At 40.5% G+C, this 13,861-nt stretch overlaps 1 protein-coding gene across 2 annotated transcripts; it reads right to left on the reverse strand.

Annotated features, from left to right (window-relative positions):
• Window positions 1-405: 405 nt before the first annotated feature.
• vstm5 (V-set and transmembrane domain containing 5) lies at window positions 406-9,260 on the reverse strand. 2 transcript variants are annotated; one of them, XM_062974547.1, is made up of 4 exons: window positions 8,804-9,260; window positions 6,196-6,528; window positions 3,603-3,740; window positions 406-893 (listed from the first exon to the last, which is right to left on the reverse strand). In XM_062974547.1, exons 1-4 carry the CDS (start codon window positions 8,892-8,894, stop codon window positions 847-849), a joined length of 609 nt encoding a protein of 202 aa, XP_062830617.1. In that variant the 5' UTR covers window positions 8,895-9,260; the 3' UTR covers window positions 406-846. The 2 variants fall into 2 exon arrangements, with proteins under 2 accessions (XP_062830617.1, XP_062830616.1); XM_062974546.1 differs by lacking the exons at window positions 406-893; window positions 3,603-3,740 and having other exon boundaries at window positions 4,981-6,528.
• Window positions 9,261-13,861: the final 4,601 nt, after the last annotated feature.

Raw genomic sequence — 13,861 nt, forward strand, 5'->3', positions numbered from 1 at the left:
TAAATTGAATAACCTTTGTAGTCTCTTACAACTCTTAACAATTCTAAATTGTCCTTGGCTTCAGTGTTGACATATTTGTGTAAGGCTGGACTGCATGAGATGTCTCGGCAATAAAATGAGAGTATCAGTACTATGCACAGCTCCAGTAATAAATACTAAATAATCACTGTTAATCATTTGTTATCTTAAAACTCTCTAAGCAACACTGAACTACATCACTGAGTATAATAAATCATGGGCTTGTCTGGTGGTGATATTCTAAAGAGAGATAAGTATCAGAACTAGATAAAGATGAGAGAGTTGCAGTGTTGTAAACAAAAAATGAGATGACCCCATTGACACAATCTGAGTACTAGAGAAAATAGAACACAAATCTAGAAAATAATTGAACATTAGATGCCAAGGTGATATTTACAAACTTAGTTCTTTCTTTCTTGAACAATAGACAGGTCTTTGCTAATGTCAGGGAAATAATATCTACAACGAGCCACCTTTTAAAGGTATGTTTTAAATATAATAAATAAATAGTCACAACTTATTTAAATGCTGCAGTCTCCACTGACATACATTCAGGGCCCTTCTGGGTGCATATCTAACACTTTTAATTCCCCAATGTCATCAATATTATCAATCCAGAGTTAAGTGTCTGAAGTACATTCAAATTAAACAGCAAAAGTCTCCTGTCCCCTTAGGAGAAATCCATTGGAAATGTTCATTCTCTTCAGTTAAGAATTGTTATCTTTTTCACCACAAAAAAGTCCTGCAATAAAAATGTAGGAAATATCATTGTGGCTTTTTTCATCTTTCTTTTCAGATAGAAAGTGGATTTCCTTATTTGATTGGTCCTTAGCTAACATCCATCATTTGGAGCTCTGTCTCTTCAGTGGTGCTTGCTGTGAAAATAAAATTGAGAACTGATTAGGAGGCTAGGAGACATTCCAAACTCAAAGCAGTTACAGTCAACAGTGTTAATAAAATTTAGTGGAAACCCATTTAACGTCACTAAATTGGGTTTTGTTCATTATCCTATATAGGCCACGAGGACTTTGCTACAATTGTGTAGCAAATGGAAACCTTATTGGAATGATCTTTTTCACACTTTAGTGCAATTACATCATGCTGGCAGGCACTTTGTTAGTGCAAATTCCTGTGGCCAGAGCCTTGGTTCCTATCATGTTTGCCCTACTTAGTATATGTGCACTATTTTCTCTATTTCCTCCCTATTTTGCACAGCTGTAGTTGCCTTCTCACAAGATCTCCCCGTTTCACAATACTAAAACTGCAGCAGAATGAAATCATACCACAAGGAAGAGCAGTGAAGCAGCAACGACATTGGATATATTGATGGACTTTTCCCATCAATGAAAAGAGATGATCCAATCACAATTCAAAAACTACGGGACAACCAAAATGTTACATTTGATAAGCTCTATCGTAATTGTACTTCAGCAACCTTACGTGGCAAAGTTCTAAGATTGGTGTTTCAAGGCTGTCTTTGACACCAAAAGCACTTTAAGAGCCGAGCCAATTAAGTCCAGAGTCTAAAGTCAGCTAATCGTAGAACCATGAACATAAGCAAAACACTAACTGAAATGTGCTTGCTTTGGTTACAGAACTCCTGCACAGAAGGCATGCTGGAGCACTTGGGAAGCCTTTCCAAGTTCAGAAATCTTGAGGAGACAAAGGCTTTTTCAGCAGCTTGCAGTAAAAATATCAAGACCACATAGTAAAGGGAAGGTGGACTACAGTTTTAACAATGTATATCGGCCAAGATAGAAGTCCCCGGTGGCAGAGTGAGTTAAACTGCTGAGGTACTGAATTTGTTGACTAAAAGGTCAGTAGTTCGAATCCAGGGAGCAGAGTGAGCTCCCGCTGCCAGCTCCAGCTTCTGCCAATCTAGCAGTTCAAAAACATGTAAATGCAAGTAGATCAAAAGATACCGCTCCAGTGGGAAGGTAATGGCGCTCCATGTAGTCATGCCGGCCACATGTCCTTGGAGGCGTCTATGGACACCGCCAGCTCTTCGGCTTAGAAATGGAAATTAGCACAAACCCCCAGAGTCAGACATGACTAGACTTAATGTCAGGGGGAAACCTTTACCTTTATCTATAAACCAAGATAGTATGGCATCTACTTGGATTGCCAGGTGTCCCACGTTCAGTGACATTTCCCCTTGAAAGAAAAGATTCAGTGGCAGCAGAACTACCTGGCCCATTTTGTAGCCTGGGGCAAAGCAACAAATGGTATTGTCCTCCCTTATCTCCGGTAAAGTTAAGGGCTCAGGACCCCTGCAAAGATGGAACAATTACTCTTGGGGGACTTCAATTCCCACAAAGGAAAACTTTTCTGAGCTTGGTCACAAATTAAACTAACCAGCTGTTAGGAATTGTGGGAGTTGAAGTCCAAAACACCTAGAGGGCCGAAGTTTTCCCGTACCTGAAATAGATGGTTCCTCCTGTTTTTAACACTGTATCCTGCTTGTTGATTTTAATGATTGTTTTTATTGATGTTGATGTTTTTTACTGGGATAATTGTTTTATTGCTTTGTTACTGTTTTGTTTGTTTTATCGGGCCTGGCCCCATGTAAGCCGCCCCGAGTCCCTTCGGGGAGATGGGGCGGGGTATAAAAATAAAGTTATTATTATTATTATAAAAGAGAAATATAAATATGATGATGATGACTATGACAATGGTACTTCCTGAGGCAGCTGCCTAATAAAAGAGCCAACCATAAGTAACAAACCCATAAGTAACAAACCCTTCATAGCACCTGCTAGTTGACCCCAATTCAGAAACAGACCAATTTGTTCTAAGTCAACTTTTGTGTTTTAAGGAAACGAGTATAACAAGACTTTTGTTTGCAGAGGGGACAATCGTGCTTTTCTTCTGGGCAGGTGTTCTCGGATGCTGATACTGCGCTCACTATAAAGTAAATAACCTTCTGTGTTGTTCTTTTATTTCTTTGCATGCCTGAAACCAGGTGAAAAATTCATTCGAGCTAAATAGTTTTGTAGAAAAGATAGGCAAGAGGAAGGGAGAGAGAAGGAGGCTTCTCTATTGCCTAACATGTGCTTTGGACGCATTGCTGGTCTGTACCTAGACTAATGCTGCCCGAATGCATTCGTACTATAACAATTGTGTACATTACAATTTTTCTACTGTTTCTGAATCACTGCCTTAAGACTGCATTTTCCTTCTGTGCTATTCAGAGTATGTTACCACTGTAGAATTAATGCAGTTTGACGCCACTTTAATTATCATGGCTCAATGCTAAGGAAACATAAGAGCTATAGTTTTACAAGGTCTGCAGTGGGGTTTTTTTTTGCCAAAGAATGCTGATATTGCACTGATTATTCTACAGTGTAGATGCACCGCTAAGTTTCTCCTTTTGCTGGCTGCCTTAACTTTTCTATTTAGTTTCACATCATCTTCCAACAAAATTCCAGAAAAAATCTGTAATTGATTAGTAGGAGAGAAAAAACAACAATGCAAATTAAATTAAATTCAAATTTAAAAATCAGGGGTCATCCTTGGGGGGGAAAAATTGATGGCTGCGGAGTTTGAAGATTTCATAGCCATACATATACTGTTTCAAGGCTCACCTTTGAGCTGTTGCCTTTCCTGCTGAAGCACATGAATGGATTTATTGCACATCCATAGAAGGCAAATCAAAATGGCAGATGCAGCTGTGAGGAAGGCCAAGAAGACAGCTACGAAATGCAAGTCTTCATACAGAATCTCTAAGAAGGAGAGGAGACACACCACACAATTACATGCTAATAAGGCTGGATGTTTGGTATTTCAGAGACAGATGGAAAGAAAACCACAGTTTTCTTCTAGACCTTGTCTTCTGCATATCATCATCACTCTACACAACTAGATTAGTACACAGCAAACAAGATCACTATACTAACTGTTGTATTGGATCACACATCGGACACTTCCCAAGTGTCTAGGACTATGTGATATATCAGCGAATCATATGTGCAGATCCGAGTAGGGTGGCCTTTTGCAGCTGACAGATGGTAGTTTGGTCAGTGCTGATTGTTTTTAATTGCTGTCCAAGGACTTTAGGCATTGCACCCAGTGTGCCGATCACCACTGGGACCACCTTGACTGGCTTGTGCTAGAGCAGTGGTTCTCAACCTGTGGGACCCCAGGTGTTTTGATCTACAGCTACCAGAAATCCCAGCCAGTTTACCAGCTGTTAGAATTTCTGGGGGTTGAAGGCCAAAACATCTGGGGACCCACAGATTGAGAACCACTGTGCTTGAGTCTTTACAGTTCGATCTTTAAATCCTCGTATCACATAAGCTTTTCCAGTTGCTACTCGTCGATACTCCTGTCACCTGGGATTGCAACATCAACGATCCATATTATTATTATTATTATTATTATTATTATTATTATTATTATTATTATTACAGTAGAGTCTCACTTATCCAACACTCGCTTATCCAACGTTGGATTATCCAATGCATTTTTGTAGTCAATGTTTTCAATACATTGTGATATTTTGGTGCTAAATTCATAAATACAGTAATTACTACATAGCATTACTGTGTATTGAACTACTTTTTCTGTCAAATTTGTTGTACAACATGATGTTTTGGTGCTTAATTTGTAAAATCATAACCTAATTTGATGTTTAATAGGCTATTCCTTAATCTCTCCTTATTATCCAACATATTCACTTATCCAACGTTTTGCCGGCCCGTTTACGTTGGATAAGTGAGACTCTACTGTATTATTGACACAACGACATTGTATGACACAGCAAACAAGATAGATATGCTGGATTTCGTATCCCAAAATCACAAGTCAAACACTTCCCAAGTGGCTAGGATTGTGTGATGTATTTTCGGATGATGCATGCAGATCCCAGTAGGGTGGCCTTTTGCAATTGGGTTATTATTATTATTATTATTATTATTATTATTATTATTATTATTATTATTATTATTTCTGAAATATCCTCATTATAATTTCTTCCCTTCCTACTGGAACCACCTTTCCTGATTTTCATGTGCAACAGAGTCCTCCGGGGGATGGTTTTTTTTGCTTTTTTTATATTTTAAATTGCCTTTCTTAAGGAGTTCAAGCATAGCTAATGCTGCCAACAACAGCTAATTTATTATTGGCTACAATGATGATTATTAATACTGTATTTATAAATAATTGCTCAAGTGTGTGGGAAGGATCAAATGTTAGAAAAGCAATCCTCTGCTATTTTACCAACAAACTGCAAGTACAGTTCCCTTCACATTTGCAGTTTCGATTACTCATAGATTTGATTAAAATGTTTTCTCTAAGAATCTTGCAGTCCTCTGGTGTGACCCTACAGTCAGCTTCCTCTGGACATGATGGAGGATGTAGAGATCACTAGAGAAAACACCTCTGGAAATTTCTTAACTCTTTCAGTGTGATTCTATGGTCAGCTTCCAGAGGAAGTCATAGAATCATAGAGTTGGAAGAGACCTCGTGGGCTATCCAGTCCAACCCCCTGTCAAGAAGCAGGAAAATCGCATTCAAAGCACCCCTGACAGATGACCATCCAGTTTCTGCTGAAAAACCTCCAAAGAAGGAGCTTCCACCACAGCCCGGGGAGAGAGTTCCACTTCCAAACAGCCCTCACAGTGAGGAAGTTCTTCCTGATGTTCAGGTGGAATCTCCTTTCCTGTAGTTTGAAGCCATTGTTCCATGTCCTAGTCTGCAGGGCAGCAGAAAACAAGCTTGCTCCTTCCTCCCTATGACTTTCCTTCACGTATTTATACATGGCTATCATGTCTCTGTAGAATATTTTTGGAAGACCTAAAAATTCATAGAAAGGTGTCCTCTCAAGTACAAAGTACAAGGGCAAAGATAATGGATTAGTATAAGTAAACCAGTTTAATCCAGATAAGAGAGATGCTCCAACATGGTTACTCCTAATAATAGCTTTCTCAGGTCTCATGGAACACTGCTTTCTATTAGCATCCAGGTGACTGTCTACACTATCTGCTGCGCTTATCTGCATCCAGCATAGAAACTGAACATGAAGGGAGTACAAAGAAGTCCTCTCCATGATTTGAACAAACGAATGGCCATTGTAACTGTGGATTATGGCAAACTGTAGTCCAAAAATGTAACTTTTCAATTTTCCAGACCAAAGAGAATAGAAATGTTTTAGCATCCGACAAAAAATCATTTTCATACCATAAACATTTAGCAGGATGGTGCCATAGACAGTGATTCCAAACTCATCTCTCACTGTGACCAAGTAATAACCGGAATCTCTCAGATCCACCTTCAACAGTTGGAGGGAACCATTTTCATAAACATTCACTCTGTCTTCAAAACCTCTGGAGATGTTGGTATAACTTTCCGGTTTCCACTCCGCTATTTTCACAGTGCCCCTGGGAGATGTGTGCTTCCACTCAATGATGGGGATACTTTCACAAGTATAGGCAATAGAGAGCAAAATGTCCTTTTCCACGGTGGTGTTCACATTGGGTTGAGAGACTCTCAATGATACTTCCTGTCCTTGGGCTGGAAAACCAAACAAACAGAAATTTTGTTATAAAAGTGTGTCCTTATTTGAAGGGCTGGCAAACAACAGAATTGGATTTTTTACAATACTCTTTCAAAAAAAATGCAATCATATAACCATTTTCTATTATTATCTTTATTTGATATGCAACAAGATTATTACACAGCAAACAAGATCACTATGCTGGCTGTTGTATTGGTTCACACATCGGACACTTCCCAAACATCTAGGATTATCATCATCATCATCATCATTATCATCATCATCATCATCATCCCCACATAATGCCCAGGAACACTTCTGCTTTGTCAATGGAGATATATACCTGTATTTCTTTACTCCCTAAACCTACTTCCTTTCTTTGAAGATTCAATTATCTTGGGACTGCCCAATTCAAACAGATGGGTTTCAGCCTTGAACGCAAACAGTTTAGTCCTTTTTGTTTGTTCTTGCCTGCACCAATAGACCAAGAAGGGCTGATGATTGCTCAGAAGGTGTGTGAGTTGGCATTATGACATAAAGGCTTTGCTCTCAGAGAAGAAGAGGACCTCTACTCCATGGTCTGAGGGTCCTTCTCAATATAATATAATATAACATGGCTATCATGTCCTCTCTTAACCTTCTCTTCTACCCAGTAAGCTAAACATACCCAGTTCCCTAAGCCATTCCTCATAGGGATTGGATTCCAGTTCTTTGACTACTTTGGTTGCCTTTCTCTGGACACGTTTAGCTTGCCAATATCCTTCAGTTGTTGTGCCCAGAAATGGACACAGTATTTCATCGGAGATCTGAATGAAGCAGAATAGAGTGGACTATTAATTCTCTCAATCTCAACATGATACTCCTATTGATGCAGCCTGGAATCGCATTGGCTTTTTGAGCTGCTTCATACAATATTGATTCTCCTAAGACTCCTAGATCCCATATTGCCTTCTGGTTGCTGCAAGAATGATTCCAGCAAGCACAGTGAGACCAAGCATCAACCAACATTTCTTGTAACACCGTGGCCAAATGTTGCAATAAATAAAAGTTTTGGCATAATGCCCAGTCTAGCACACACCTACATTTCATAACAGAGGAAGAATATTGTGGAAGCTGGGATAAAATGGAACAAGTAAACAATTAAGAGAAATTTTTTTGCTTCTATTCCCAACTATCCACAGTAATGATTTTGCTGGAGGTGAGAAGGATGCAGTCTTACAAATATTGTTGGTCTGCAGCTCGCAACATTTCTCATAATTGGTTTCATTGGCTGGTGCTGCTAGGAATTTTAATTCAGCAACTTGCTGTGATTCCCAACATCCTGAGGATTCCGTGATTTGATTGAACGTCTTGACTTGTCCCACCTTCCTGGATTCTTTGCCAGAGATATTTTATGCTTCTGCCAAATTTGGAATTCCTTCTCAAGTCTAATGATACATAGAAACATAAGGAACTAAACAAATCATCTATGGTCAGAGAGAGAATGTAGCCTGAAACACCAGTTGCTGGTGATGATTATGGTGGAGCTGGAAGGTAAAAGGAGAAGTCTTCTATCTGTATCATCTGTCTATTGATGCTCAGTGTTGGATACACTATAGTTAATTGATCTCGAATTCCAGTTTTCCAAATGTTTTGGATTTCAGCTCGCAGAATCCTTGATCATTGCCCACCTGGAGTCCACCTAAGTTGGATCAACACTGTCAAATTAATGCAGTTTGACATCAAAGAGTGATGGTGAGGCGCCATCACTCTTTGACAGAGAAGGTTAAAGACCTTGTAAAACTGCAAGTCCCATGATTCCATAGCATTAAGCCATGGCAGTTATAATGATGCCAAACTGCAATACAATACAGATGCATCCGAGAGAACAAGAGTTTGGGAATTACTGATATCATTGCCTCTAGAAGCTAATCCATGTGGGACACTTTTTGGACAGCAGGCTGAGGTTCAACAAGAGCAGTGTCTCCATCACTGTGTCTGTGAGAAGGCAACACATGTGGAAGTCTTTTGGCACCTGTTCAGAAGGAGCTGTTTAGGGAAAAGGACACAGTAAGATCTTGAAGAAGTTCATCTTTGCAAAAAATTTTTACTTTGAGCTACAAAACCATCACCAGTACCATCAGTCAGTTGTGCGATGTGGATGCCTGGAAGATACTGAGAGGTCTAGTCCACAGCACAAAAAGGAACCTTAAATTTTGGCAAGACTCCTTAAGGGAAATTGTAGCAGCGACACAGAAACAAAGTAGGAAAACTTGAACTCAAAAGGAAAATGAGGAGGGAAGAAAGTCTTACCTTGGAAGGTCCACACGGCCATCAGGCAAAAGGTCATGACTCCTAGTGGTATACCTTGTCTGCAGGCTTGCAGACAAGCAAGAGGCCTCATCAGAAAGCACAAAATGCTTGCCAGAGCTCATTTAACTAAGCTTCCAAAGCCATAGGTCAAATTTCAGGTGTGTGCCAGGGTGAAGAGATGCTGTGGCGGGCAGAGCATTTGCCCCTTTCTCCTCTTCCACATGCTGCAACATCAGCATCAGCAACAACCTACAAGAATCCTGAGGGCTGTTTGTGCAGCTAGAGACTCGGCACAACCCAGTATCCCTGTGCCTTTCATTTGCTTCCTCACGATCCACTGAATTGTGTGGCAAAGGGTTGGCCCTCTCCCTCCACACCCTCTGATATTGATCCTTGATGCCATTGGCTGTAGCGAAGGAAAGAGCCAAAGCAGATACCACAACACTATGGAGAGCAGTGTAAATACTCATGCCAGCCAGGAAATGAGTCTCCCAGCCAGCTCTTCAGGATGACGTCTCGGTGTCAACATTGTACGTTCTGTTCTGGCTTTTAAGGCTGATTTGCTTCTGAGTAAGACTTCTGCTGTGTGCCACACACTGAACTGTCTCTGAAGGTTATCTGGGAAAGGCAGATCACTTTCAAAGTTCAAAGATTTACCTGGTAGGAACCAGGCATTTTAGCCCTGTTTTGGATACTCTCCAATTGTCCCTATTTGGCATTGACACTCCCGATCAATCCTCTGCCATCCTGCTTTTTTGGCTGCTCATAAAATATCTCAAGGAACATTCATCTTATAGAATGAATGCAGTTTGAAAACATATTAAATGCCATGGCTTGGTGCAATACAATCATGGGAATAGATCTTTCGCCTTCTCTGCCAAAAAGTGCAGATGCCTCAAATCCCAGGATCCCAGGATTTTGGTGTGGCCAAAATCTGAGGTTATTTCAGCCTTTGGAGCAGTGGTTCTCAACCTTCCTAATGCCTTAATACAGTTCCTCATGTTGTGGTGACCCCCCAAACCATACAATTATTTTTGTTGCTACTTCAATACTGTAATTTTGCTACTGTTACGAATTGTAATATAAATATCTGGTATGCAGGATGTATTTTCATTCACTGGACCAAATTTGGCCCAAATAGCCAATACTTCCAAATTTGAATACTGGTGGGGTTGGGGAGGGATTGATTTTGTCATTTGGGAGTTGTAGTTGCTGGGATTTATAGTTAACCTACAATCAAAGAACAGTCTGAATTCTACCAACAATGGAACTGAATCAAATTTGGCACACAGAACTCCCATGACCAACAGAAAATACTGGAAGGGCTTGGAGGGGATTGACCTTGAGTTTTGGAGTTGTAGTCCAGCTATATCCAGAGAGCACTGTGGACTCAAACAACGATAGATGCGGACCAAACTTGGCACAAATACTCAATATGCCCAAATGTGAACACTGGTGGAGTTTGGGGAAAATAGACCTTGACATTTGGGAGGTGTAGTTACTGGGATTTATAGTTCACCTACAATCAAAGAGCCCCCTGAACCCCACCAACGATTACACTGCCATCCGCTTTGAACTGGATTATACAGTAGAGTCTCACTTATCCAACACTCGCTTATCCAACGTTCTGGATTATCCAGCGCATTTTTGTAGTCAATGTTTTCAAAACATCGTGATATTTTGGTGCTAAATTCATAAATACAGTAATTACTACATAGCATTACTGAGTATTGAACTACTTTTTCTGTCAAATTTGTTGTATAACATGATGTTTTGGTGCTTAATTTGTAAAATCATAACCTAATTTGATGTTTAATAGGCTTTTCCTTAATGCCTCCTTATTATCCAACATATTCACTTATCCAACATTCTGCCGGCCTATTTATGTTGGATAAGTGAGACTCTACTGTATGAGTCTACGTTGCCATATAATCCTTTTCAAAGCAGATCATCTGGACAATATAGATGGGGCTCATTTGTATATCTACCTCATGTTATAATGCTCACCAGCAATGGAGACAACTATGCATTGCTCTTTCTCCTGATTATAAATTGTTTAAATCTCAAGTCCTTTGTGTCCTAAATTGGAAAAAAATATCCAATTTTGGTAGATTTGCCAAAACACGCTTATACAATTGCACTGGCCAAATCCAGACACAAATGCAGAGACACTGAGCAGTAAACAAGTTTGGTTTAATCCGCTAATGTATTTTGAATGAAGATATTTGTAAACTTTGGTGTAACAGCGTTCCATGTAGTCATGCCAGCCACATGGCCTTGGAGGTGTCTATGGACAACGCTGGCTCTTTGGCTTAGAAATGGAGATGAACATCAACCCCCAGAGTCAGACACGACTAGACTTCATGTCAGGGGAAAACCTTGGTGGTCTCCCAATTAATTTAATGAAATTCTCATGTATCCTTTTAACAACCATGTATATATTTGGGTTGTGGCTCTCCATCACCATCTGCTGGAGATGATGCAAAACTAACACGATTTATTTATTTATTTCGTGTCAAAAGCATTGGTACAGCAAATACATTTCAAATAATGGAAATAAAATAAAAAGGAAAAGAAATCACAAGCAACTAAATAGTTTTGGACCAAAAGCAGGCAACAGCAACCGCATTGTCTGTAGCTTTAAACAACTCCTCCTCCGTGCATGAGGCAGGGCATTGTGGGCAAGCATACATATGCTGAGTTGTTTGTTCAGCTCCACAGTCACACAAGGTGGAGGATTCCTCCAGGAAGTGCCACCTTGCCAAGTTGTCTTTTGATCTGCCCACTCCACTTCTGAGTCTGTTCAGGGACTTCCAAGTTGCCCATTCTTGGTTTGCCCCTGGAGGAAGACCCTCTTGGGGGGCCATCCAGTTAGAATTGCCAGGTTTAGCTGCCCAGAGGGACACCCTTGCTGCTGCTGGAGGAACATCAAGAGGAGTGGTGGTTCTCATGAAGCCCTTCCTGGATTTGAGTCTGGTGGGAGGAGGGTGATAGCCATGCAGTGGGTGGCTTTCACAATGTTCGACCTTTTTTCTCTCACCGTTAGCAGCAACTTCCCGTCGCACGTCAGGAGGGGCAATGCCAGCTAACTTGTAGAGTTTATCAACAGGTGTAGGTTTAAGGCATCCCGTGATGATTCTGCATGTTTCATTCAGTGCTATGTCCACCTGCTTTGCATGGGCAGACTTGTGCCAAACAGGACAGGCATACTCTGCAGTTGAGAAAGACAAGGCCAGGGCTGATGTTCTTATTACTTGTGGGTCTGCTCCCCATGCGCTGCCAGTCAGTTTCCGCAGGATTTTATTGCGTGCAGCTACTTTGTGCTTGGTGTTCATGCAGTGTTTCCTATATGTTAGTGTTCGGTCTAAGGTGACACCAAGGTATTTAGGATGGAAACAGTGTTCGAGCTCTTGGCCTTCCCAAGTAACTTTCAGTTTCCTGTTGGCTTCGTGGTTACGTAGGTGGAAAGCACACACTTGTGTCTAACACGATAAGAAGAAAGCAGTTGCTGGATCCAAAGTGCATCTACATTATGGAACCAATGCACTTTAATACCAGTTTAATTGCCATGGCTCAGTGCTATGAGATCATGTGAGCTGTAGTTTGGCAAGGCACCATCACTCTTTGGCTGAGAAGGCTAGAACAATAACTCCCTAATGCCATAGTACTGGGCCGTGACAGTTCAAGTGGTGTCAAACCGCATTAATTCTACAGTGTAGACCCACCCCTAAACATGGGCCCTTTTAGCATGGGCCCTTCCATTGAGTGGTAGGTTTTGGGAACAAAGAGTATACATATACCTCACAACCTCTGAGGATGCCTGCCATAGATGTGGGTGAAACGTCAGGAGAGAATGCTTCTGGAACATACAGCCCGGAAAACACACAACAACCCTTATACAAAGATCAATTCAAGAAAAGGAACTTTGGGAGGCAGGTAGAGCAACAAGACATCTACTCTGTCATATAATCCCGTTTCTGTATCCAGATTATCTGCTTGAACTGGATTATATGGCAGTATAGACTCATATAATCCAGTTCAAACCAGATAATCTGGATTCAGATACTGGATTATATGGCAGTGTAAATTGAGCCAGAGATGACATTGGAAAGTCTTAAAAAGACAAGCACAAGTTGCCTGGAACCTGTAAAATGTATATTGAAAATGCATTAGCTGCTTAAAACCAAATTTGTTTTCTGCTCAGTGTCTCTGCATTAGTTGGGATCCATCTTTAGATATTAGGACTGTAGAGGTGTGTGTGTGTATAGTCTTCCTTCTGTTGTTGTTTTTCAAAATCTTTCTTTAGAGAACCGGACCTGATCTCATTAATAATGGAACAAAAATGCAGGCATCAGTCTAGCAACAGGAGCCAAAAAGGTATTTTTCTGCCAAATTCTACATTAGGGCATTCAAAGGTTTTGTACAAAGGTTGCTTTTTCTTTCTTTTTCTTTATTGCGGTCTCTTGGATGCAGGCAATTTTAATATAATGTAGCTAAATAACTCTTAAACCATTTTTACCTTTGGGATGTTTCTGCATTAACTTGTTTTTGAAAGAAACTCTTGCATGACAAACACAAGCAGAAGATTTGGAAAATAATCTAAAGTACACCCAGTGCCATGACTCATGGTGTCACCCCTTCTGGGATCAAGCTAGACCCCAATATTGTAGCTAGCTAACGTATCAGAAAAAACTGATAAATTCAGCTACTATATAAAAATCACCATCAATAAACACAATAAAAATATTCTCTCTCACCTTTGCAAATACTAAAGAACTTCAAGAATAGGGTTGTTGTATGTTTTCCGGGCTGTATGGCCATGTTCCAGAAGTATTCTCTCCTGACGTTTCGCCCACATCTATGGCAGGCATCCTTAGAGGTTTGAGGGATGGAGAAACTAAGCAAGGAAGGTTTATATATATATATCTGTGGAAAGTCCAGGGTGAGAGAAGAACTCTTGTCAGTTGGAGGCCAGTGTGAATGTTGTAGTTAATCACCTTAATTAGCATTGACTAGCTTCCTCTCCTGGCTTCTTCCTGCCTGGGGGCATCCTTTGTT

The sequence above is a fragment of the Anolis carolinensis genome, chromosome 3 (genome assembly GCF_035594765.1).
Source record: "Anolis carolinensis isolate JA03-04 chromosome 3, rAnoCar3.1.pri, whole genome shotgun sequence".
In the NCBI taxonomy this organism is placed as follows: domain Eukaryota; kingdom Metazoa; phylum Chordata; class Lepidosauria; order Squamata; family Dactyloidae; genus Anolis; species Anolis carolinensis.

Coding starts and splice junctions, on each gene's coding strand:
- vstm5 (XM_062974546.1), bottom strand. CDS start 8,894: ATGAGGCCTCTTGCTTGTCTGCAAGCCTGCAGACAAGGTATACCACTA. Junction 6,529..8,803: donor GGCCGTGTGGACCTTCCAAG/GTAAGACTTTCT, acceptor TTGGTTTTCCAG/CCCAAGGACAGGAAGTATCA.